Genomic DNA, 22,241 nt, shown 5'->3' with positions numbered 1-22,241 from the left:
CACCCAGAACAATGCATCTTCATCACCACAACCTCTGTCCCAGACGCCAGTTCTCCCTTGAGGTAGTCCCTTCGCTTTGCTTGACTGTCTGGCACTGAAAAAGCCACTGGTGTCAGTCTGGCTTAACGCCTTCAGCACTGTATTAGGTATTCTTTGGTGATACATAGATTTATTTTCAGCAGAACTTCTTGGTGAATATGAGTACACTATGGCCATATAAACAGAAGAAAGGGGGAAAAAATGTACGTTTGATGCTGGATGCTGAATTTTCCCGCTCTGGGAGATGTGCTTTCCTTGCTGAGGCTGTGATAAGAAATAATTGTTTTGTTTTGTTTTTGCATTATTTGATTTGTTCCAGAAAGCATGAAACGCTTCACTGCTCTTCTATTTTTGTTAATGCAGTCTTGGAGAGAAAAAAATAAATAAAGTTTCTAAAATTGACTTAAAAGAAAATATATACAGTACGCCTACACAGCAAAATGGTTTCTTATTAGTCTTGAATATTACTGTTAAAAATATATAACCTTTTTCATCACAGGCTTGTTTATACAAAAAATACACATTTTATCTTAGGTTCCATTGGTAAGTAAGGTCCTGTCCTCCTATTATATTATATCTACCATATAATACATACTCACTGAGAACTTTATTAGGAACACCTGTACACCTACTTATCCATGTGATTAACTAATCAGCCAATCATGTGTCAGCAGTGCAATGCATAAAATCATGCAGATACGGGTCAGGAGCTTCAGTTAATTAAGTGGCTTTGACCATGGAATGATTTTTGGTGTCAGACAGGGTGGTTTGAGTATCTCAGAAACTTCTGATCTCTGGGGATTTTCACGCGCAACAGTCTCTAGAGTTTGCAGAGAATGGTGCGAAAAAAACAAAAAACATCCAGTGAGCAGCAGTTCTGTGGGCAGAAATACATTGTTAGTGAGAGAACTCAGACGAGAAGGGCCAGATTGGCCAAAGCTGACAGGAAGGTGGCAGTAATGCGAATAACCACACATTACAACAGTGGTATGCAGAAGAGCATCTCTGAACACACAACGCATGACATTTCTAAGTGAATAGGTTACAGCAGCAGACAACGAGTCAGACACGCATTGAACAAAACATTTGCTTTTGCCATTACAGTATATAAAATTGATACAATTGATAACCCCCAAAACAACACATACAAATTATAGGTCAATTATAATTTATCACACAAGTAAAATATGCTGTATGGAGGTCAAATCCTGCCTTTGTATGTTGACTTTTGGCCAAACATTGATATTATAAGCATGTGGACTGAAATTTTAAAGCTGACCTTTCTTTTCATTGCGCTTAGGCTAGGTGATCATGTGTATGCATTGTGTATTACCACTCCAGTATAATACCAGTACCGTTCTGTCTTGGAGCTCTGAAAATTGTTATCCATTCTGTTTGCTTAGTAGATGCCCTCATCCTCCGAAACGTGCTTAGCTAACATTTGAAAGGTAGTCCCTTTATATGGCTGCCCTTTAGTGCAGTAATTCAGGTAAGCACTGTAATTCAACGTACCTTATCTGAGGGACAAACTGCAGTGCTACATCGAGGATTTGAACTTCCAGCCTTCTGGATAAAAGCTAAGGCCCAAACAAAGTAGCAGAGTGCTGCCCTGTTATTAATTTAAAAAAAGTTAATTTGTGCCACAGTGTGTCATTATCATCTTACATATTTAATGCGGTTGACACAAGGGGGAATCTGTTCTGGCTACTGGCTGTCGGTCTTGGAGATAATCAGGGTTTGACAAACTTCGGAGCAACTACATGACTTCAAAAGTCCAGTTCTAATTAAAGATGAAAGCATGTGGTGGAGGACGCGTATCCAAGCTATATATAGCTCTTATGTCAGTCCACAGTCAGTGTTAGACAGGTGTTGAAGTGGCTGGGATAATAAATCCTATCATGCTACAATTTCAAAAATATACAGGAGGAGAAAAGCAGATTGGCTTTAAGAACAGATTATTCCAAAATGCAGACTATTGTAACTGATGGTAAGAAATGCGTCCATTACATAAACGTGGCACAGGAAATAAAACGATGCAGGCATCATGATACACAAAAACTGAAAAAATGCCAGAGCCATTATTTTTCACATGCATTTCGAGCACTTCACTGATCTAGAAACGCATTGTTTAAAACACTAACAACTATCTAGTTTAGGCAAGACTTCACTGTTGCTTAACATTGTATACAGCGGTCCGCTAAGACCAGTCACAAATCCACTGAACAAAGGGACAATCACTGTGTTCTTATAGTGCCGGCCTTAACTTTTAATGCATTCCTTCTGAAGTTCCCATTCATCACTATAAGACATTTTATTGTGTTTGTTTTCGCCTTTGACTGACAAGCTTTGTTTGGTGTTTGTCGACTTTGCAATTGAGCCTGTAGTGGCGCGATTACAGGCTTACATCAAAGTTCTTTTTAAACTGCATCCCACGGCCTGCTCCCTCCCTGTAGACCTGTCTGTTCTGACAGTGCGTACCCCTTGTATGTGACAGTGCGCGCGTCGGGAGCGGGGAGAGCAGTCAGCGGAGATGACGACTCTCAGTCCCGGACTCCACAGGTTCTACTTCACGGCCCCGAGCATTAATGTTGTACTCTTTGTTGCAGTCTGCCATGCGGATTGAGATAAACTCGATGAGGGCTCCTACAAGCCTTCCAGACCGACACTGCTAATCTTGTCCTCCCCAATTCTCTCCTCTGGTAGCAGCCTTCAAATCGTGTCGCTAAATCCCTCCATATCTCCCTCTCAGGCCTCTACCTCTTGTGTTTCCAACAATTCCCTCTCAGCAGTCCTTGGATGTCAGCCCAAGACTACTCACAACAGCCAGGAGAGAAATAACCCCACATTATAGATATTCATATAAGTATATCATTTTCATTATGGATATTATTCATGTGCCATTGACGGCTCTAATATGCTTTTTTCCCAGCATTTACGATTTCATAAGGCATTGTGCAGGATGCTCTGGGAAAAATGAAAGAGAGGATCCAAGGATGAGCAAGCGAGAAATCAAATGTAACAGAAAATAAAAAAATCTGCCATTATTCCAGGCAACAAGATTACACATTCAATTAAATGTATGACTAAAAGCTCATTAAGTACCGTTTGAATGGAATTCTAATGTAGTGTACATGACTCACGGTGCACGTTGTCAGAACAACGGCGTTCCTAATTTTAATAATAAACATCAAACTTCCGGAATGAGAGGAAAAAAAAACACACACACTTCAATCCTTCCACAGACAAGAGTTCTATTCCCCCGATCGCTAAGGCTATCTCTAAAGTATAACTGTTCTCTTCCCCTGTCAAACTGAGTCCTCAAATCTAATTTGAATGCTAATTATTTTGGTCAGTTTATAAACTATAGATCAACCTTGTCTCTGTATTTTTAATTTTTTTTTTTTTTTTTTGAGAACCTCGAAGAGTCTCCCCTTGTGGATTTAAATTACCTTGCCTCCCAACTTGTCTCCTGTCTCTGCATCTTTCATTATACAACAGATGACCTATCAGATATTCCTCTTCTTCAGCAGCTCATCTCTTATTGCCAGCCATCAGCGAGAAAAAAGCATGCAGCCCCTTTTTATCTTCATTCTGCCGCTGCCTGTCCTGTTTTTTTTCTAAAGATCGCTTGCCAATTGCTCTCTCTGCTTTACCCAGTGGAACATACAATGTCTTCAGAACTGACAATTCTTGCTTCTTTTATTCTGGTTCTACATTTTCTCTCTTCATTTTTTTCTCTGATGAAAATAAAATTATTTAGATAGTATACAAATCTCAGTGTATGTTCCTTGTAATTAAATATAATACCTTGTTTGTGGAATACAAAATGTGCTTGTGTCAACTGCTAATTCAATTTTCAAACTAAAATTCAGACATTGTTGGGAGAGAATTAAAATTGATAGAACTGAATGAAGCTGTATATATATACAGTACATATATGTAAGTATAGGGAGCTCCATAAGTCTTGGGAAAAATATTGTTTTTATTTGGTTCTGTACTCCACTATTTTAGGCCAAAAGGCAGTCCCCAAGATCCAAATAAGGTCAAGCATTACAGGGAAAGTGGTGCCAATAATTCTGAAGCCCCACTGTAACTGCTACAGAATACAGTACAAGCTCATTGGACAGCGCTTCATCCTTCAGGAGGATAATGATCCCAAACATACTGCTAAAGCAACAGTTTTTCGAAGCCATTATTGACTGACCAAGTCATTCACAAATGAACTGAAACTAAATGAACATGCGTTTCCAACTAGGAAAGGCAACTAGCCGCCAAAACAAGCAGCAGCTAAAGCTGGCTGCAGTACAGGCCTGGCCGAGGACCACAGGAGAAAATACCCGGCACCTGGTGAGGTCTATGGGTCACAGACTTGTAGTCATTGCAGGTAAAGGATATGCAAGAAAGTATAAAACAACTTTAATTAAAAAATATGAATATGTCCCAAACATGGTGCCCTGAAATAGGGGGTCTGTTTTTAGTGCTAAAATTTCTACATGGTGAAACCAAAATGTATAAAAGCATTTTAATTATTTGATTACAAATCTAAAATTGTGAAGTACAGAACCAAATCAAGAAAAAGTACATCTTTAATTTGCAGGAATTTACATCCATATCAGGCCAACCATGTACAGAAATTACAGCCTTTTTATTCATACTTCTTTCGGGGAACCAAAAGTAATTGGACAATTAGTTGCTTCTCAGCTATATATTGTATCATTAGCTCATACACAAGAGAGCTAATAGAAGTTCTAGAATGAATTATATGTGCTGAATTTTCATTTGAAGTCTTCCTGTTGTCCGTCAACATGAAGACCAAAGAAGTGTCAATACCAGTAAGGCAGACCATCATAGGGAAAAAAATCAAGCAGAGCCAAACATTGGTTGTGTCAAGGTCAAATGTTAGCAAAGCTTAGCAAAAGGTAGACCACGTAAGACCGAAACATTATTTAAATTATGAAGAACACCCTTCCAACTGTTGAAGAGATAACTAACATGCTCCAGGATGTAGACACGGATGTCAAGATTACCATAAAGAGAAGAATGGTAAACCACAAGCAGCACCCAGATTAGCTTGCAAAAAATTGCATTTAAAAAACTAGTTCTCAAACAAAGAGTATTAAAGAGTATTAACTGGCTGCCACCAAAGTGATGGAAAGAGGAAAGTGTGTCAACTGTGCATGATCCAAAGCACCCTCCCCCTCTTCTTGGAAACATGGAGGAGGTAGTGTTATGGCTTAGGCATGTATGGCTGCCAATGGAAATGGTTTACTTGTGTTTACAGATGATGTGCTTGGATACAACCAAATGCCTCAAAGCTCATTGATGGCACTTCATCTTGCTGCAGGACAATGAGCCCATACTGCTAAAGCATCCAAGGAGTTCTTCAGGGCCAATACGTGGAATGTTCATGACAGGCCAGGTCAATCACCCATCCTGAAGTAAAGCTTGCTGAAGACATAAGGCTGAAGGCACACATTCCCTTAAACAAGCCAAAGAAAAGCATCACCTGAGAAGATACCCAGCAGTCAGTGCAGGCATAGGATGCCCAACCACATACTTTATAATTCATTTGCCCTAAAACAGGGTATAAAAATATACAGGCTGTAATTCCTACTCAAATTAAATCTGCACTTTCACCTAATATTCGGTGTCATTTAAGCTCCAATATGCTGGAGTAGAGGCAAACATAAATAACATTTTACGTGGCTAAACAGAAGTGGTCAGTAGCGTCAATGGTTAAAATGCGGCAGTGTTTGAACACTGCATTTAGTATTTTCTAGCTGCAGTTTTCAATATGGTTGCTATTATTTTTCTTCCCCACACAAAGGATTTAATCTTTCTTGAAGAAAACATGTTGAGATCCTTTTAACACTAAATAATAGAACCATAGCCATTCTTCTTCTGCTTGTTGGGTGCGAGAGAACGAGAGCCAATTTAATTGAAGGCTGAACCCCCGAAAAGGGGTCTTTGGAGACCTTTCCTTTTTTCCTAATGCCATTATCTCCCTTTCCTGGTGTCTAGGATGCATAAACACAGCAGTCATTCGAAAGACATTGTTCCTGATAATTACTGTCAGACTTCAAGATAAGTGCACTACGTGATGCAACGCTCTAGTCAGGGCCCACTCTCCCTCTTCTCTGCAAATGTGTTCTTGAGCCTTCAAATGGGACCTATGGCAACAACACTTGGCATTTTGCCACCAACATTAGCCTCCCGTTCGAATACAAAGGCACAATCTGGGTGCTTTCATCTCTCCAGCTATATTTAAAGATGCCTTTTAGCCTGGCAGACTCTCCCATTGTCCTAACCGTGATTATTTGCCTGTATTGTTGTTTAGCCAGAGTCGAAGGTTTCTAATGAAAGGTCTGCACCCAATTTAAAGGTATTTATTAAAATGCAGGCTATCCAATACACTTCTGTGCTTGAGGGTGTGGGGTTGCGGGGAGAAAACCTGAACGAGCTGGTTAGAAGTTAATTGTATAATTTTCATGCAGATGAGGGCCACATGTACATGAATCCCTGCTCTGCAATTATTGAAATAAATAAATAAAGCACTATAGAAATGCACTGGGACTCCGTGGCGGGTAAACAATCAGCTGAAGTTTAATTTGTGGTAAACAAAGTGAAGATACACCAGGGGTCTCTAAAGGAGAAACTAAGGTTAAATTAAATTTAGAAATGCACAGATACAAGACGTTTTGTGTTTAAACCATGCAATTAACCCAATCCCTTAATGATGAAAAAGGCTGGTTGCAAGGCAGTATTCCAGGAACTGCTGTATAATAAAAGGAAGGATATTACCACCCGTCAGCAGCTGTGAAATTTACATGTGGGGTTAAAATCCAGGCCAGGACTCCTAGGACTGCACACGGCAGAGTCACACATCTTTGCGCAGTGATGTCATTTGAATAAATGCAACTATTTACAACTACATGCAACATTCCTCAATCAAAACCTAAAGTGTAATTTAAGTCAGTTAATACAAAAAAATTTCAGTGAAGACAAAGCAGTTTTGATGTTTTTAACAGTTAGGTTATAGTCAATGTACTAAAAATATGCAGACACAGTAGGTTATATTCCAAGCTTCCAATGCTCTTTATTCCATAAACATACATTAAGGATGTTGGACCGGCAACAACATATAGGTTTTCTGCAAGTACAGTGCATCTACACTCTGAAGTGCCTTGATAAAAAATAAAAAATAAAAAGAATCTCAAAGAAAAGACTTGAACAAAAGTAATAAAAATCTTTTTAAAATTAAAAACACAACAGTTGCACATTAGGAGGGGGAGGAAAACTTATTTTGCCCTGTAAATTTCAACTAGAACATTAAGCCACTTAAGACTCTTGTTTTGAAAATGCAAAAAGTAAAAAAAAAAAATTATTGATAATTTACCATTCTGATAGTGTTCACATCCTCCCATAAGAGACTTCACCGATTAGTTTAGGAGTGAGCGTACAACCCTAGACCAACAATACTGGTTTTGACAAGTCTTCCCAGGTGTGAATAGAGATCTTGATTCAGAGCCCCAATGCACAATTCTATTAGGGTGAATTTTATCTACAGGGGTTTGCTTGAAATGAAATCTTATTTTTTTTGTTAGCCTCCTGCAGCTTAATTTTTACTATCTAATACCAAATTAAAGAAAAGCCACTAAGAGAAAAACGATTGCCAAAGTTTATACATCGTCTAATTAGTTTACGGGCAACAGCTTATGAATGTCAAGAGAATGACCGTTAAAAACACAAAAAATGTCCTGCTTAAACCGGTTTGCCAAATGCTTTACACTGTATAAACGGTTCTACAAACAATTATTTAATGACATGATGCATACTTATATAAGCAGATAATCAAGTGAATTCCACTCAAGTTATTTTATTTTTATGAAAATGGAAATCTTGTAAGATTGGGAGGTAGAGGAAAGGTGCAACACACTGGTGTTCATGATCACGTCCATCTTAACAGGGGCTCCAGAACCTGTAGAATTGTTTTAGATTTAACATAATAAAGACCACCTGCCATATTTCAAAATGCATGGGATCCATTCCGACCTAAGCTTCACCACATGCAGTACCTTGTAATTCCAATGGAGGGAAGCAGGGTGTAACTGATGTAGGATTAGGTGCCATGCATTTTTAAACATGGTGGTTTATTTTATTAAATATGAAAAATTCTACAGGACCTGAACGATCCGTTAAGATAGACGTCATCATGAACACAAGTACCTACCAAGATATTTAGATAAGAAAACAATGCAAATTAAAAAGAAATTCAACTTTTGAATGCAATTCACCTATGATTATCTGCTTATACAAGCACATGTATATAGTACATGTATATAATGAAATACTAAGAGTTCAGAGTTTAAAGCATTTTTAATAATGAAAAACTGGTTTAAGCAGGTGGTTTTAACATGAAACAGCACTGGAACTGCTTGTGTTTAGTGGAAAAAGCATTCAAACTCACCTCTGCCTAAATAATGAACTACCAAAATACACTTAAATGGCATTACAAAATTGGAAATGCATATCATTGAAAGCAAAGTTAGTGAACAATTAACAAATACAAAATGTAAATTCTGATTTTATTCTTTTCTTTTTTTTTACAGAAAAATGAGTCCACATTTCTACAGAAAATCTAAAACCAAATTTCACAATATGATTCTTGCACCTTTAAAACATCTAATAAATGCCCACAAGTTTTGAATAAAACATCCCTGCATATACAAGACATCCATGTCCATACAAACTATTCAAAAAGCTACTTATAAAAATATAAAAATAAACAAGGCTAAGTTTGAGGTCAATTAAGCAGAGGATAATAAATGCATGCCATTAAAATAGTCTACATAGAAAGCCAAATAAAAGACAGTAAGCTTGCCGATTACTATATACACACAAACATCTTGCTCATTTCTGCCTGGTACGTCTCACTGGCTTGGCCTCTTCTGACCTTGCACAGTCAGTCTTCTTTTCACTCTTGAGTCTTCGAGTGGCAGGTCCTGTAGGGGAAAGAATTACCCAAAATATGACTGCCCAATCAAGAGGTCTCAGTTTAATATTTGCATGAAAACTATGACAGGCAATTTGATTTTAAATCTGTATACCTTCATGGTGGTGTTAAATCGATCCACCGAATTGCAATTCAATGAAATGCTTGCTAAGCAGATGGAGATTTTTAATTATTTCACAGATCAATGTGCTTGATTCCAAATACATTCCTAGCATGGGGTATAACCTATTTTGAAAACACATCTTGGCCACTATACAAAATTCATGTCAAGTTTTACCCTGAAAATTCTTAATTACTCACAATTCTAAATAAGTCTTAATGCTTAGCCTATTGTGTCAGATTGATGTCAAAGAATGATTGTATAGATACTGTATAGCTTTACTACATTTAAAGTTAAACCTCAGTTTTGAATATAATTTAGTAGTTGCCTAGGTAGAACTGAAGAAATGTTTCCATTTATGGTATAGTTATTTTGAAACACATTTCTTAATTACAACTGAATGGCAGTCAATGTCCCTCAGCGCAGGTAAGTGGAATTGTGTAATGCACAGCCCACCGAACATTATCCGGCTCATAATGGCTTACTAAAAAAAAAAAAACATAAGGGTAATTAAAACATGCCTTTCAAAATATACATTCGTTTTATTCTGTTCATATTCAAATCAGACATTTCCTCTATTCTTTTCTCCTTTTTTTACATAATGGAGCCAAACTCCAGTCGTACATGCATAGCCTTTTAGGATGAAAACAATTCAATCAAATTTACTTACGTTTAGCACTTTCCATTTTCCTTTGGGCGGGGCACTCCTCTTGGGCTGGCACAGGTGCCACTGCATCTTGCTGGGCCACATTTCTCCGGCCCCGTCTAGCAGGCTTTGGGGTTTCCACAATTGGCTCGGCTGCTTTTACGTCATTATCAAGAGTTTTCCCTGACTTTTTTGCAGCGCCCCGCTTTGTTGTTTTCGACGTGTCCAACTTGGTTTCCTCCACTTTTGCCGCCCTGCCTCTAGCCCTCTTAGGCAGGGGATCAAGGCTCACAGACTCGCCTGTAGAGTTGTTATCGCCAGTTACCTTATCTGTAACTTCACGTGTTAATTTCCTTTTTGTTCCTGCTTTTACAATGGGGACATCATCTTCCACAGGGACAGGTTTAGGCTCAACAGCCTGTGCTCTTCCTTTCCTTGTAGACGGAGCTTTACCTGTGAATGTTTTTGGACCAAGATGCTCTGTAACAGGTGCAGATGCTGTTTGTTCCACAGTGGATTTCTTTCCAGCTCTTCCTCTGCGAGGGTTGGTTTGCTTCCCCAAATTGACACTGGTTTCTTCAACCCCATCATTTTTATACTCAGCAAATCCTGCAGTTGATTCTTCACTGATGACCTGTGTTGGCACATTTTTATCAGCTTCGTGAACACCAGCTTTTCGGGAGATGCCTTTTCTTTTTACAATTGCTTGTCCTTTTGTCACAAGATCATTTGAAAATGAAGCATCAGGCATCACTGCATCCAAAGGTGCAGAACTAGCATCAAGAGCAACTGTAGCAGAACTTTTAGCACCTCTTTTCCCCCTCACCTTCTTTGGGGATTGAGTAGAACATTCTGCGGCTGAAATGGGAGCTTGGACTGGAACGGTCTCTTCAGTGCTCTCCAAATTCTGAACTTTTCTACCTCTGCCACGGACAGACTTCAAAGAAGGGACAGGAGAAGCAAACGTCTGCAAGGCCGAACTGTCAACAGCACCACGGCGTGATCTTTTTGGGAGGACCTCAACTGATGCCTCAACCTCCTGCACAACGGCTTTAGCCCTCCTTCCACGTCCAGACTTGACAACAGGAGTCTCTTCTTTGGACTCGGGCAGGCAATTTCCAACAGACTGCTCGGCATCAGAGACAATGCGCTCTGTAGTTTGTGCTTCAGTGACATGGCCTCCGGAATCAGCCTTTTTTGGCCTTCTTCCTCTTTTAGGTTCCATGACGGGCACAGGTACAGGCATCTTCTCAGAGTCCTCTTCATCTTTTTTGGGAGCAGGGGACATTTCCCTGCATTTGACCTTGTTGCTCTCATCAATTCCATCTGTTAAATTAGCCTTTCTGCCCCTACCAGTTTTTCTGACAGGAGCTGTGGAAGTGTCATTTTGAAGAATTTCTTTGCTTTTCTTTCCTCTTCTTCCATTTGCAGGGGCCACATTGAGAGCAGGGCTTTCCATATCTGAACTTCTTTCTTCATCGCCAGCTTCCTTTATAGACTCTACCTTTTCACAAAGCTTTTCTTCAATGGTACCCTTTTCAGATTCATCCACATTTTTTGCCACTTTTCTTCGCGTACATTTGGTTGGAACAGCAACAGCAGAATTGATTGGCTCTTCCTTGATTTTGGAGATTTGACGGGTCCTCTTTACTGCAGGAGCTGCTACCTGACGTGCTTGCCTACCTCGTTTAGGTTTCACCTCAGGCAAATTCTGGTCAACAACACCGGCACTGATCATTTCTGCAACAGCTTCAGTGTTTGCGTGGTCACTGTTCTGTGCATCAACCCCAGAAATCTTTTCCACTTGTTTTTGTGGTGTTTCCTTCGCAGATTTCTTTGTAGCATTACTCTGGCTTTCCTCCTTAATTAGCTCAGTACACTTTTCTTTAGAAGCCATCTCTGCCTCTGTAAATGTAGAAAGGTGCATTTTAATTCAAAATGTGTTATGCAATTAACCCTAGAATTACATAACGGGGCCTTTTTTAACCCAGCTATAATTTGGACAGTGAAATAAGAAAAGTCAGACATATACCAAACAAGCATCATTAAGAAGAAAGAGCACTGGTGATCACAGTAATTGCAAAGGACATGGTCGGCCAAGGAAATCTCTACAGTTGGACAAATAATTCTCCCCCTAATGCAGCAAAACCCACTAAAGACCGGTGCAACTGATTGGAAACACTTTACAGGGCAGTTGTGGATGAGTCAATGACTGCACAAACACAAGTAGTGGCTACACTGCAAGAAACCACTAATTTGCCACAAAAAAGGATGGCCAGGTTACAACTAGCCAAGTACCACCTAAAAGTCTGTACAGTCCTGGAAAAAGATCCAAGACTAACTTGTCAGAGAGATGGCAAGAGCAAAGTATTTCACATTTCCACTTAACCCCAGATACTAGCAGAGAGCATAAATGAACAATAAAATATTATGAAATTGTCATGTTGGGCAGGCTGCTTTCAAATCGCAGGCTGGTTTAAGTTTCCCTTATGCACAGCTTTGTTTATCAGAGCACGTTTCAGGTGTCATATGAAACACTGGCTACAATGAGTTTGATTTTGTGCCAAGTTGCTCAAACAGCCAAAAAGAAACTGGTGTGCAAAGCAAACAGAAATAGAACATTAAAGGAAAATTAATTGAAATGGCAAGTAAACCATAAAGTAGTCACCACAAGGAACGTTTACTTGCATAGAGTGGTCAGGCGAGCAAGTTACAAGCCCAGCTATATCATGAAAGATTCAAAGTACTATCATTTTAAACTTACCACCAAAAACTGGAATACTCTTCTCAAGTTCTGGGGAAACACATGTTCCTGAAACCTTAAAGGTAGAAAAAGATGGAAATTAAATTGTGCCAAGAGTCTCATTGTACCCACAAAATGCTTTGTTAGTACGACGGACATTACCTTTTCTTCAGATGTTTCACACACTGTAAAGGGCAAATAATCTAACGGTTCTTCCATAAGTTCCTGTAACCCAGCGAAATCCTCTACTGGTACCCCTCTTTGTTTGGGTGATTTCATCAATTTGCGGATTCCAAATTTGCTTTCAACAGGCTGGCCCTTCTGCTTAGGTGTCTTCATCAATTCCTTCACTCCAGTTAAGTCTTCTACTGGCTCCACCTTTTGTTTGGGAGTCTGCATTAATCGCTTCAATCCAATCATGTCTTCAACAGGCTCACCCTTTTGCTTGGGCGTGGTCATCAAACGCTTCACACCAGTTGTGCATACCAGCGGAGTAGTCTTCAACTTGGGCGTCTTCATTATTTCTTTCACACCAACAAGACATGCTTCCTGAGACACCTTTGGTTCTCTGGGGGTTTTCAGTAGTCTCTTAATTCCTCTGAGGTCTTCTACTTGATGGATCTTTTGTTTTGGAGTCTTCATTTCTTTCATACCAACAAGACTTGCTTCCTGAGACACCTTTGGTTCTCTGGGGATTTTCAGTAATCCCTCAATTCCTCCGAGATCTTCTACTTGTTTTGGAGTCTTCACTAGTCTCTTGACACCGGTTAGACATGTCACAGGTTCAGACTTTTGTTTCGGTGTCCTCAACCCCCTCTGTGGGACCGGTTCCTGTTCTGGTTCATCAGTAACCAAGGGGGTGATCAATCCCTCAGCATCCCTTTCCTGAGGAGCATCATCACCATTCAAACTAGAATCCTGATCTTCTTGGAGGAGCCATGCAATTGCCTCACTGTCATACATTCTGTGTTTTTCAGTACTGATAACACTCAGCGGAGATACAACCATTTCACCTACAACAAAATTAATTAAAATAACAAAGTTAACATCCTCCAAGGAAAGAACATTACACATTAGAAGCAAACAAATACTTTTAATACAGATTGCCTGCAAATTGAATGCAATGAAATGTGGGACATTTACTACCCCGTTACATTGCAACAAATTCAGTTAATTCTTTTCACTTTCTTGTCCGGTCTTTTGCCTTGACAGACTTGCCAGAGCTCAAGTGCAGTATATAGGCAGCAGGTAGCTCAGATAGGTTGTCTTGGACAGCATGGTTTTTCCCTATCTGTTCAATGTCTGACGCACCTCAGCTCGTTTGATCAAAATACATTTTTTATACAGGAACCTGAGAATATGACTGTTGTAAGAAGTACTTTGTAAGAAGAGTAAATCAATTAGAATATTTCAATAAATTACCCATTTCCTCAGGTGTGTCCATCACAGATGATTCAGTAACAGACACAGAAGCAGCCTGAGGAGTCTTAGGGCAAACAATATCACTGGTCCGTTTCGTCTTCTGCAAATTTGCAGGGGTGCGGAAGATTTCTGCAATTCCTGGAAATATGAAATTTCACAAAACCATGAAGCATATAACAGTAAAATGATGACACTAATATTCACGACAAGAAATGCATTATGAATAAATGGTAAACAGGTCAACAAATAAAGTACCAGTTAAGTCCTCGTTGACTTTCATGTTTTTCCTCAGCAGAGCAATGTTGTGGACGATCTTTGGAGCAAAACCTGCTGATTGAGCAACCCTCGTATGGGCCTTCCCCACAACAATTGTAGCCGGAGATGCCGCATGTCCAGTGCTAAAATGACCTTTGACTTTAGTGGCCGGGGTCTGAAAGGCAATTTTCAAAGTAATCAGTAAACGATCAATTAGTCAAATTGTCATTGCAACTGTGTAAGCAAAGATTACATTGAAATTATCCATGTACATAATCCCTCACTCAGAAAAACATTGTTAACTTCAATACAGAACAGCAATTTAACATTTCTAAAATATCCAAAGCTGTGTTTCTATAGTAGAATATGAAGTGGAAAAGAAATGATACATGACTGACTACATCCACAAGCTTACCTTCGGTTTCTTTACCACTGTTTTCTTGACAGAGGTCACTTTTCTTGTACATTGCTTAGTAGTGGTAGCAGTCTGCGGCTTGCTCACCCCAAATTTAACAATATTAGCCCAGGAGCTTAGAACTGGAGCACAGAAAGAGCAAAAAAATAAATTAAATTACCATTAATAGTTTACTGCACAATGTAAAGGAATAATTCACACATCTGTTGCATAATCATGAACCTGCACGGACAGAGGTTAGGAGCACAAGTTCAAATTCTTACCTTTCAAGTTAGCCCTTGAAGCTCCACTTCGTCTGGAGCGAATAACTTCTAGGACACTCTTTCTTGCGCTTTTAGGAGTTTTCTTTGATGTGGATTTCATGCTCTCTCTCCTCAAAGGAACCTTGGGTGTTACACACGCAGAGGTTTCCATAGCACCTGCGTCCTGACCAACAACTGGGGATGGAGTGCTAACACGTGAGATTGAAAACCTGCCTTTTACAGCAGGCGTTTGGTTGAATGAGCCTTCCTTAAAGGACATCCCCCCTTTGGGAGAAGGCGTTTTTGCAGTAGGCCCGGAGGCCTTTTCAGCAGGAAGTGGAGTCTTTGGCATTTTGGCTGTAGACTGACCAGGAGACATCTTCAGCGCATCAGATTTTCTAGCACTCGTCACAGAAGGACTTCCAGCATCAGCGAAGAGAGGCTGAGAAGGAGTCTTCTTTGAAGTTAAGGGGGACTTTTGCAGACTTTCATTTAGTTTTTTGGCTGGCGTTTTTCCAGATGATGGGGTTTGAGGGGTCTTCGCACTGGGACTAACAGATTTCCTGCCCTTTGGTACCTTAGGATCCTCTGTGGAGGGGGACCGTTTTCCTGGGGAAGTCGTCTTGGGAACAGACTTTTGACCTGGGGAACTCCCGACTACAGTTTTTTTTGGAGATGGAGTTTTAGCTTTTGTTTTAGGTGGCTTGTTAGCAGGCGAAGAACTACCGTTTTTAGGAGAGACAGGTTTGGGAGAAGCTTTCTTGCCCGGACTGCGTTTAGGTGTTTTACTTTTCGCACACAACTCCTGTAAATGTAAACAAAGCAAAATAAATTACATCAACACTGAGTAAAAAGCAAAGGTACATGTTGGTAGAGCAGCACTTAAATACTCTATTAGTACCATAATTAGTTTCACAAGTACTGTACCTACATAGGCCTATTGTGTTTAACCTGCATGCAACAAACAAGTGAGAATGACCTCAGATGCGTACAGTAAAATCATGACTATTGAGGAAGTTTCTTTTTCCTTTTTTTTTTTGGGACAACTACCCAAGATGTCAAAACACATGCAAGTTTTTAATTACAGTTGTTAAATCAATGACTTAATTGGTTGGCTATAAGGTTTCACCTGCTCTGTTGATCGGTTGTACAGGCACACCTAAAAGCATCCGTGGTGGACAATTAACCTAACGCTGGTTGACAGCATTTTTCAAAATGTTCTAGTCCATGGAATAAAGGCTCTTTAACATCCATGCAAGTGCCTCAGAAGATCCAGTACCTCTGCTAGCAATCAGCACGAAGTATATGCTTTTAGGCTCTTGAAGCACACCTAGTACTTTTCCTTTTCTAGATTACATGAACAATGCTTGCACAACTGTTCCATGGGATGAGATGTACACAAGCATGGCAGAACGTACCTCTATCAAACCAACTGTGGAGGACCCCCTCAGGAGCGACTGTCTAAGAATAGACAGGCTGCGCCTCCCAGGCGTGGCACCTCTGCGAAGTGGAGAGTCAGGAGGAAGGCGTTTGTCAAACAACTCTGGGCTCAGCTGACCACCAAACGATACCCTTTTCCTTTTAAGTTGAGGGCCAGGCAAATCACTTTCAAGTTTTTCACTTTTGCGTTTTTTAGAGGATGTCGGAGTACCTAGATGGGAAGTACAAAAGCAACAGCAGTTAAAATTAATACAAAAAACAACAAACAACTGCAAATCTAGATTTTACAAGCACTTCATTTCACATGTTAGATTAGAGGTTTATCCTATTAAGCTACATTATGCCAGAAATAGCTATGCATGCCATTGTCAATAAAAGGTCTGTAGTTGCATTGTGCAATATTGTGCAATATTATTATTATTTTAACCAATCAGATTAAAGTTGAATCAATAAAGGCCCCTAATAAGTGAAAGCTGCATTACATGCTTTCCTGGGGCAAACTAGGTTTGGTAAATTGTGGTGCAAGGAAGTCAAATTAAATCAGGTACCTGCTTTTACAGATTTTCCCCCACTAGGTGGTGCTGTCAATTCAAGCTCAAGCGGCACATCTGAAGCTTGAAGCTTTTTTCCTGGAGATTTCCTGGGAGACACCCTCCGAGGACTAACAGACTCTTTGGCCTTCGGAGATTTTTCTTGGACTGCCTCAGACAAGTCAGCTTCAGACTCGCGCTCGAGTTGTTTTAATGTGGGTTCATCATGCCCATCTGCCACGTGGGACATACCGGGTGTGCCTGGAGTCACTGCGGAATTGACTGGAAGGACTGTGGATGCCGTGCTTCTCCTTCCTTTTGGGGTTTCTGATTTTTCAGTGCCCTCCAAGGTTTCCTCTGTGACACTATTCTCAGACACGATCTGTCTCGCCACTTCATTGGCACTGAACTTCTGAGGAGTGCCTTGTGGAGGCTTCTTCTGAGACCTGGGAGTTCCCTTCTCCTCCGGGATAGACTGCTTTGCAGGAGTTTCCAGAGAACGTCGGCTTGCTTTACTGGGCGTTGCTTTACTGGGCGTTGCTTTACTGGGCGTTGCTTTACTGGGCGTTGCTTTACTGGGCGTTGCTTTACTGGGCGTTGCAACCAGTTGGGAAGAGTCTTCTGCTTGTCCTTCTGGGAGTGCAGAAATGATACTGGCCTCTAGGGATGACCCAGAACTCACTCTGCTCCTTCTCTTGGACGATTTTGGAGTTGCCTCACCACTAAAACTACCATCAGTTTGCACCACACAGCCAACCGAAGACCTTCTTTTTTGTTTGATCACCTTTGTTGGCAGAGGAGTGGACTGATCATCTTGAGATGTGGCCTCTTCACCACCAATTTCTTCAGCCATCGTTTTGACTTCCATGATTTTCTGTGGCTCACACCACGAGAGTGGAGTTTTGGGTTGTGCCGTCTCAGCTGGCTTCCATGGCGATTTCAAGGTGAGATTATGTTTTACTATTTGATACAGCTCACAGAATGGAGAACGACTCTTCTCCTCGTTTGGCTCGATTTTATCCAGCCCAGTCTGATCCACTTCCTTTGCCGTTTCGTTACAATCTTCGACAGCAAGTGCCTGTACATTGGTATTGGTTCCATCTTTCAGACAAGAGGAGTCTGTTAGAAGATTTTGTAAATTAATATTAATGAGAAATCATTAAACTAGACTATTTATTTTACATTGGCTCTAATGAAACATTTAGCATTATCACTTAGTGGCCGCATGGGATTTAGTACAAAAAATAAAAAAGTACATCGAAACACCATCACAACTGAAACCTTTAAACCGGTTGTACAAACCTGAAATTAAATCGGATGACTTCCTCCTTTCCCCAGTACCTGAATCTGCCACCTGCTGGTCATGCAAAACCTTCAAATAAAAGAAAGAAATCAATGACCTGCAACAACACAATAGATGCCAACCTAAGAGAATATCAAAATATAGTTAATAAAAAGATTACTCTGACAGTAAGTCTACAATTTGATTAAATCAAGAAGCACAAGACAAAAACCATTTCTGCAATCAACCAAAGTTAATCACCATTTGTCTCTATAATGAATCAGACTTCAAAACAACCGATGTTACATCATAACTCATACCTGCAGTGTTTCACTTTTCCCAGCCAAAGATGACCTCTTCTTCTTTGGAGTCGGGACCGGAGGATATTCAAACCTTGGACAAAGAATTAACATTAAATTAATTAAAAATACAATACACACACCCCCCCCCCCCCAATCACACACTTGCTTAATCATGTATAAAAAGAAAAAAAAAATCAGAGAGATTAACGTCGCTATTGGCTACCCAGCCCATTGTAAATATGAAGTGGTTCAGCCACAATTCACACTGAAACAAACAAATCCACACCCAAAGTTCAAACACACCATGACAGCATAACTTACCTGAAAGAACGATCAATAACTGTTATTACATCCCCATGTTTCAAATGCTGAGCCTGCTTCAAAGCCTCGCCATTGATACGTGTAGGATTAACTGAACTCAGATTTGTTAACATGACCTGAAATAAGAAATGCGCTTTTATTATACATACAATACCATGGACCCCTGTCAATCGTATGAAACAAGGAAAAAATGCTCTTTTTTTTTACCTCTTTATTTTCATTCAGATCAATTCTACAATGTTCCTTGGAGACTTGAGGAAGCTGGATTCGAATATCACAATCTGGCTTCCTGCAATACATGGTTACTGAAGTGACTACATGCAACAGAAGAAATTATGCAGTGATCTCCTTGGTTAGGAGTTCTTGTCTAAAAGGCTTAAATTCTATTCGGATACACATTTCGTAATGAAAGAAGTCCACTTACCTGCCGAACAAGCAAGATGCAGTGATTGGGAATTCGGTGCCATCTCCTCCACTCCTCTTGATAACAACTATCTTTCCGTGCAAAGGCATATTGAGTCCTTACCTAAACAAAACATTTGACGCAATGAATCCCTTAAACAATATACATAAAGTGGCAAAAATATCAACACGTGAAACACACATTAGACTAACGTCATTCAACATGACTTCGAGCAAGGCAAGTAAGCTAGCTAACGTTATAGTTTAGCCCAAGTTGAACATTTAGCTAATTGAGCATTTAATCACGAACAAGGGGTCTAACGAACTAACGTTGACTAGTCGAGCTAGAATATGCATTTAGTGAACGTGCTAACGTAGTTTTAAAAAAACTTGCTAAATCCTTCCTTCAGTAACGTCACTGATCACCCCGTGTTCATCAAACCATTCCAAATGCGGATGAGATTAAAATGACCTTACTAAAGATTCGTTAGAAACCAAACTTCCTAAAGCTGGCAATTAGGTAGCCAAGTAAACGTTACTTGTTTCAACAAGTCTCCATACTAGCCGCCAACTTACGAAGGTTAGCAACACACGAGGGCCAGCTTCCCAAGGCAACATTAAATCTCTAGCTAGCTAGTTAGCTACCAGCCAACTTAACCGAGCAAGATCGCGGACATAGTCACACGTGGTAACATACGTTAACTTAGCTGGTAATACAGTGGTATGCAAAACGTGTGATTTCTCTACTGATTAATCTATGGTGCATATGCTGCATCTTTTTCCGTTTTCCTTTGTAAAAATATTGATGCAACTTAGCTGACAAACTCGGAACGGAAGACTATAACTTTAGCAATGAATTCAGCATCCTGACAGGCTAAAATAACGTCATGCATTTCCCCGAATAATCTAAAATCACATTAAGTTACCTTTTTACTTAAAGTAAGTAAGGCATCGAAGAACCAAGTTCTTAAACTAACATTAGCCACTTCCGATACCGCGGTTAATGGAGTATCTTACATTAACGTTATCTAGCACTGCAAGTGACCAAAACTTTAGGTAGTTTATATGGGAAAGGTTAGTTAATATAGTGAACTTTGCGTACAATGTCATCAACACAACCATTTAAACGCCAAAAAGCGGGTCATTAGGGTTAGATTAAAAAAAAAAAAAAAAGAATTTAAATGGAAAAAAAGGCGGGCGACAGGCTTAAGCAGCCCACTAGTTATTAGCTAAAGTAGTTAAGCAAGATAATGATAGTTAACGTTAGCAAACCTTACGTTAGTTAGCGAACTGTTAGTTAACAGTTGCGATCTAAAGATACACCACGAGCAACCATCTTACTTTAATATGTCGTTTGTAGATAAATATACACACTGGACTCACCTGTGTAACGTTAGCTAAAATCCTTTAAAGTAATGGGACTTCCATCAATGATGAAAAGATCTTACTTCGCTGCAAGTTAAAAAGAAAATAAAATCACAAGAATATGTGACAGACTATCACTACCTCGTTTTTTGCCTCTAATACGTCAACAAACATGTACACATGCTGAAGTAATGAGCTCTGGGTTGTTGCACCAGCTATATATCCATCCGCCACTATGCATCAACAATTGAAGGTAACATTAATCTGACGATTTGTAATTGTCAGAAGTGTACTCGTGCAACACCTCTATGATGAGAAATAGCATAACTGCAATATTCAAATATTAGGAAATATTATATTAAGAACTATTTTTTGTCATACTGCGGGGAACGATATTAAGGCGGAGCACTGATCACAATTTGAAATTGTTTGAAATTCCGCGCGAACTATGTCCATTGGCTCATGACTGTGATGACGCAAGGACTGCAACAAGACGGAAGTGGTAGAAAAAAATGTAACGGACAACGCAGGAAGTCGATGGCGGTAGTGGAGTTCTGTCGGAAAAAATGTTGCCATCGGTGTCAGATGGGCCGAATGCCGTATTTTTTATGTTATTGCCTGTGGGATTCTTGTCATAATTTGGGCCATTTCTGTTATTGGGTGTTTTTTAAACATCTTAGTCTATCATATTCCGACAACCGTGTAGCTACATGGACCTACATGTTAATTAATTCAAAGGCTGGATCAATATCAGTATACAGTGCCTTTATAATGTACATTATTTTTGTTGTATCACAGACATTGAACTAGGAGAAAATCACGTTGGTCCAGCTCAGACTAATAGATAATTACAGACAAATGTATATGTCCCACCTGTCTGATTAAAAGTAATTTATAAAAGTCATTTAATTTATAGATTACTATTTCTATTTTCATTATGACATTATCACTTTCCCAATCATATTGATTTATTGGCATACAATCAGGTTATAATAAAATATTTATAGATTGTATGGTTTTATGAAGAAATACAATTCATTTGCACCATAGTTTCTAAATACAATAAACATTATTAATATTTAATAATATGACTAAATTATGATTAAGAAATACCAAGACATGATGGGGAGTTAAAGGTGCAGTACGTAATGCCTGCCTGAATGTCTCAAGCAATCAGGCACACTGCATTCGGGTAGATACTATTCAAGCATCTGTTTCTATATCCAAATTTAAATGTGATGTTTTAGCAAAAACTAAAAATATGTGAAATTCTTTCTTATTATTATTATTATTTTTTTGGCTTCTCTCCTGTGGGTAAACACTTGGTAGTGGAATTCCATATTGATCATAGAAAGCTGAAGATTTTTCCACAAACCTCCTAACGTCATTTCCATTCATTATTCACCTCTGAATTTACTTACAGAATTATTGGACAGCTCGTTTTAACTGCTCTTCCGCATGCTTCCATGTTCTCATGTACACAAAGCATTTATTGAGTACTTGCGTTTCAGGTACAGTATCTGTCAGTATCTGACAAGGTGGACATTTTGAGCTAATGTTAGAAACTGAACATCTGAAGCAGATTTTGTCCCCCATATTTTAGCCTGACATTATGTTTGACCAGAACAAACTAATAACATTATGATGAAAATTAGGTGTGACTAACTTGTTTTCTCACAACTGAAGAGATTCAATTGCCCAGCTGTAATGTCATTGCAGTAAAT

The 22,241-nt window shown here is 39.5% G+C and overlaps 1 protein-coding gene across 2 annotated transcripts; it reads right to left on the bottom strand.

The window, feature by feature from the left end:
• Positions 1–7,110: 7,110 nt before the first annotated feature.
• Positions 7,111–20,683, bottom strand: mki67 (marker of proliferation Ki-67). Of its 2 annotated transcripts, none has more exons than XM_061232287.1 (16): positions 20,536–20,683; positions 19,175–19,276; positions 18,958–19,039; positions 18,751–18,866; positions 18,448–18,520; positions 18,148–18,217; positions 16,864–17,964; positions 16,294–16,526; positions 14,897–15,680; positions 14,634–14,755; positions 14,219–14,393; positions 13,964–14,101; positions 12,704–13,554; positions 12,563–12,617; positions 9,823–11,703; positions 7,111–9,041 (listed from the first exon to the last, which is right to left on the bottom strand). In XM_061232287.1, exons 2-16 carry the CDS (start codon positions 19,261–19,263, stop codon positions 8,950–8,952), a joined length of 5,862 nt encoding a protein of 1,953 aa, XP_061088271.1. In that variant the 5' UTR covers positions 19,264–19,276; positions 20,536–20,683; the 3' UTR covers positions 7,111–8,949. The 2 variants fall into 2 exon arrangements, with proteins under 2 accessions (XP_061088271.1, XP_061088273.1); XM_061232289.1 differs by having other exon boundaries at positions 16,864–17,946.
• Between the last annotated feature and the right edge of the window lie 1,558 nt (positions 20,684–22,241).

Source organism: Conger conger, chromosome 2, assembly GCF_963514075.1.
Source record: "Conger conger chromosome 2, fConCon1.1, whole genome shotgun sequence".
Classification (NCBI taxonomy): Eukaryota; Metazoa; Chordata; class Actinopteri; order Anguilliformes; family Congridae; genus Conger; species Conger conger.
This window is presented reverse-complemented; position numbering and strand designations above follow the sequence as displayed.

What these genes read in the sequence shown, in the direction of transcription:
- mki67 (XM_061232287.1), bottom strand. Translation starts at nt 19,263, where the DNA reads ATGCCTTTGCACGGAAAGATAGTTGTTATCAAGAGGAGTGGAGGAGAT. An exon ending in GTCATCCGATTTAATTTCAG is followed by an intron (nt 17,965 to 18,147) that starts GTTTGTACAACC and finishes ATCTTCTAACAG; the next exon opens with ACTCCTCTTGTCTGAAAGAT. An exon ending in AGTCAACGAGGACTTAACTG is followed by an intron (nt 14,102 to 14,218) that starts GTACTTTATTTG and finishes TCATATTTCCAG; the next exon opens with GAATTGCAGAAATCTTCCGC.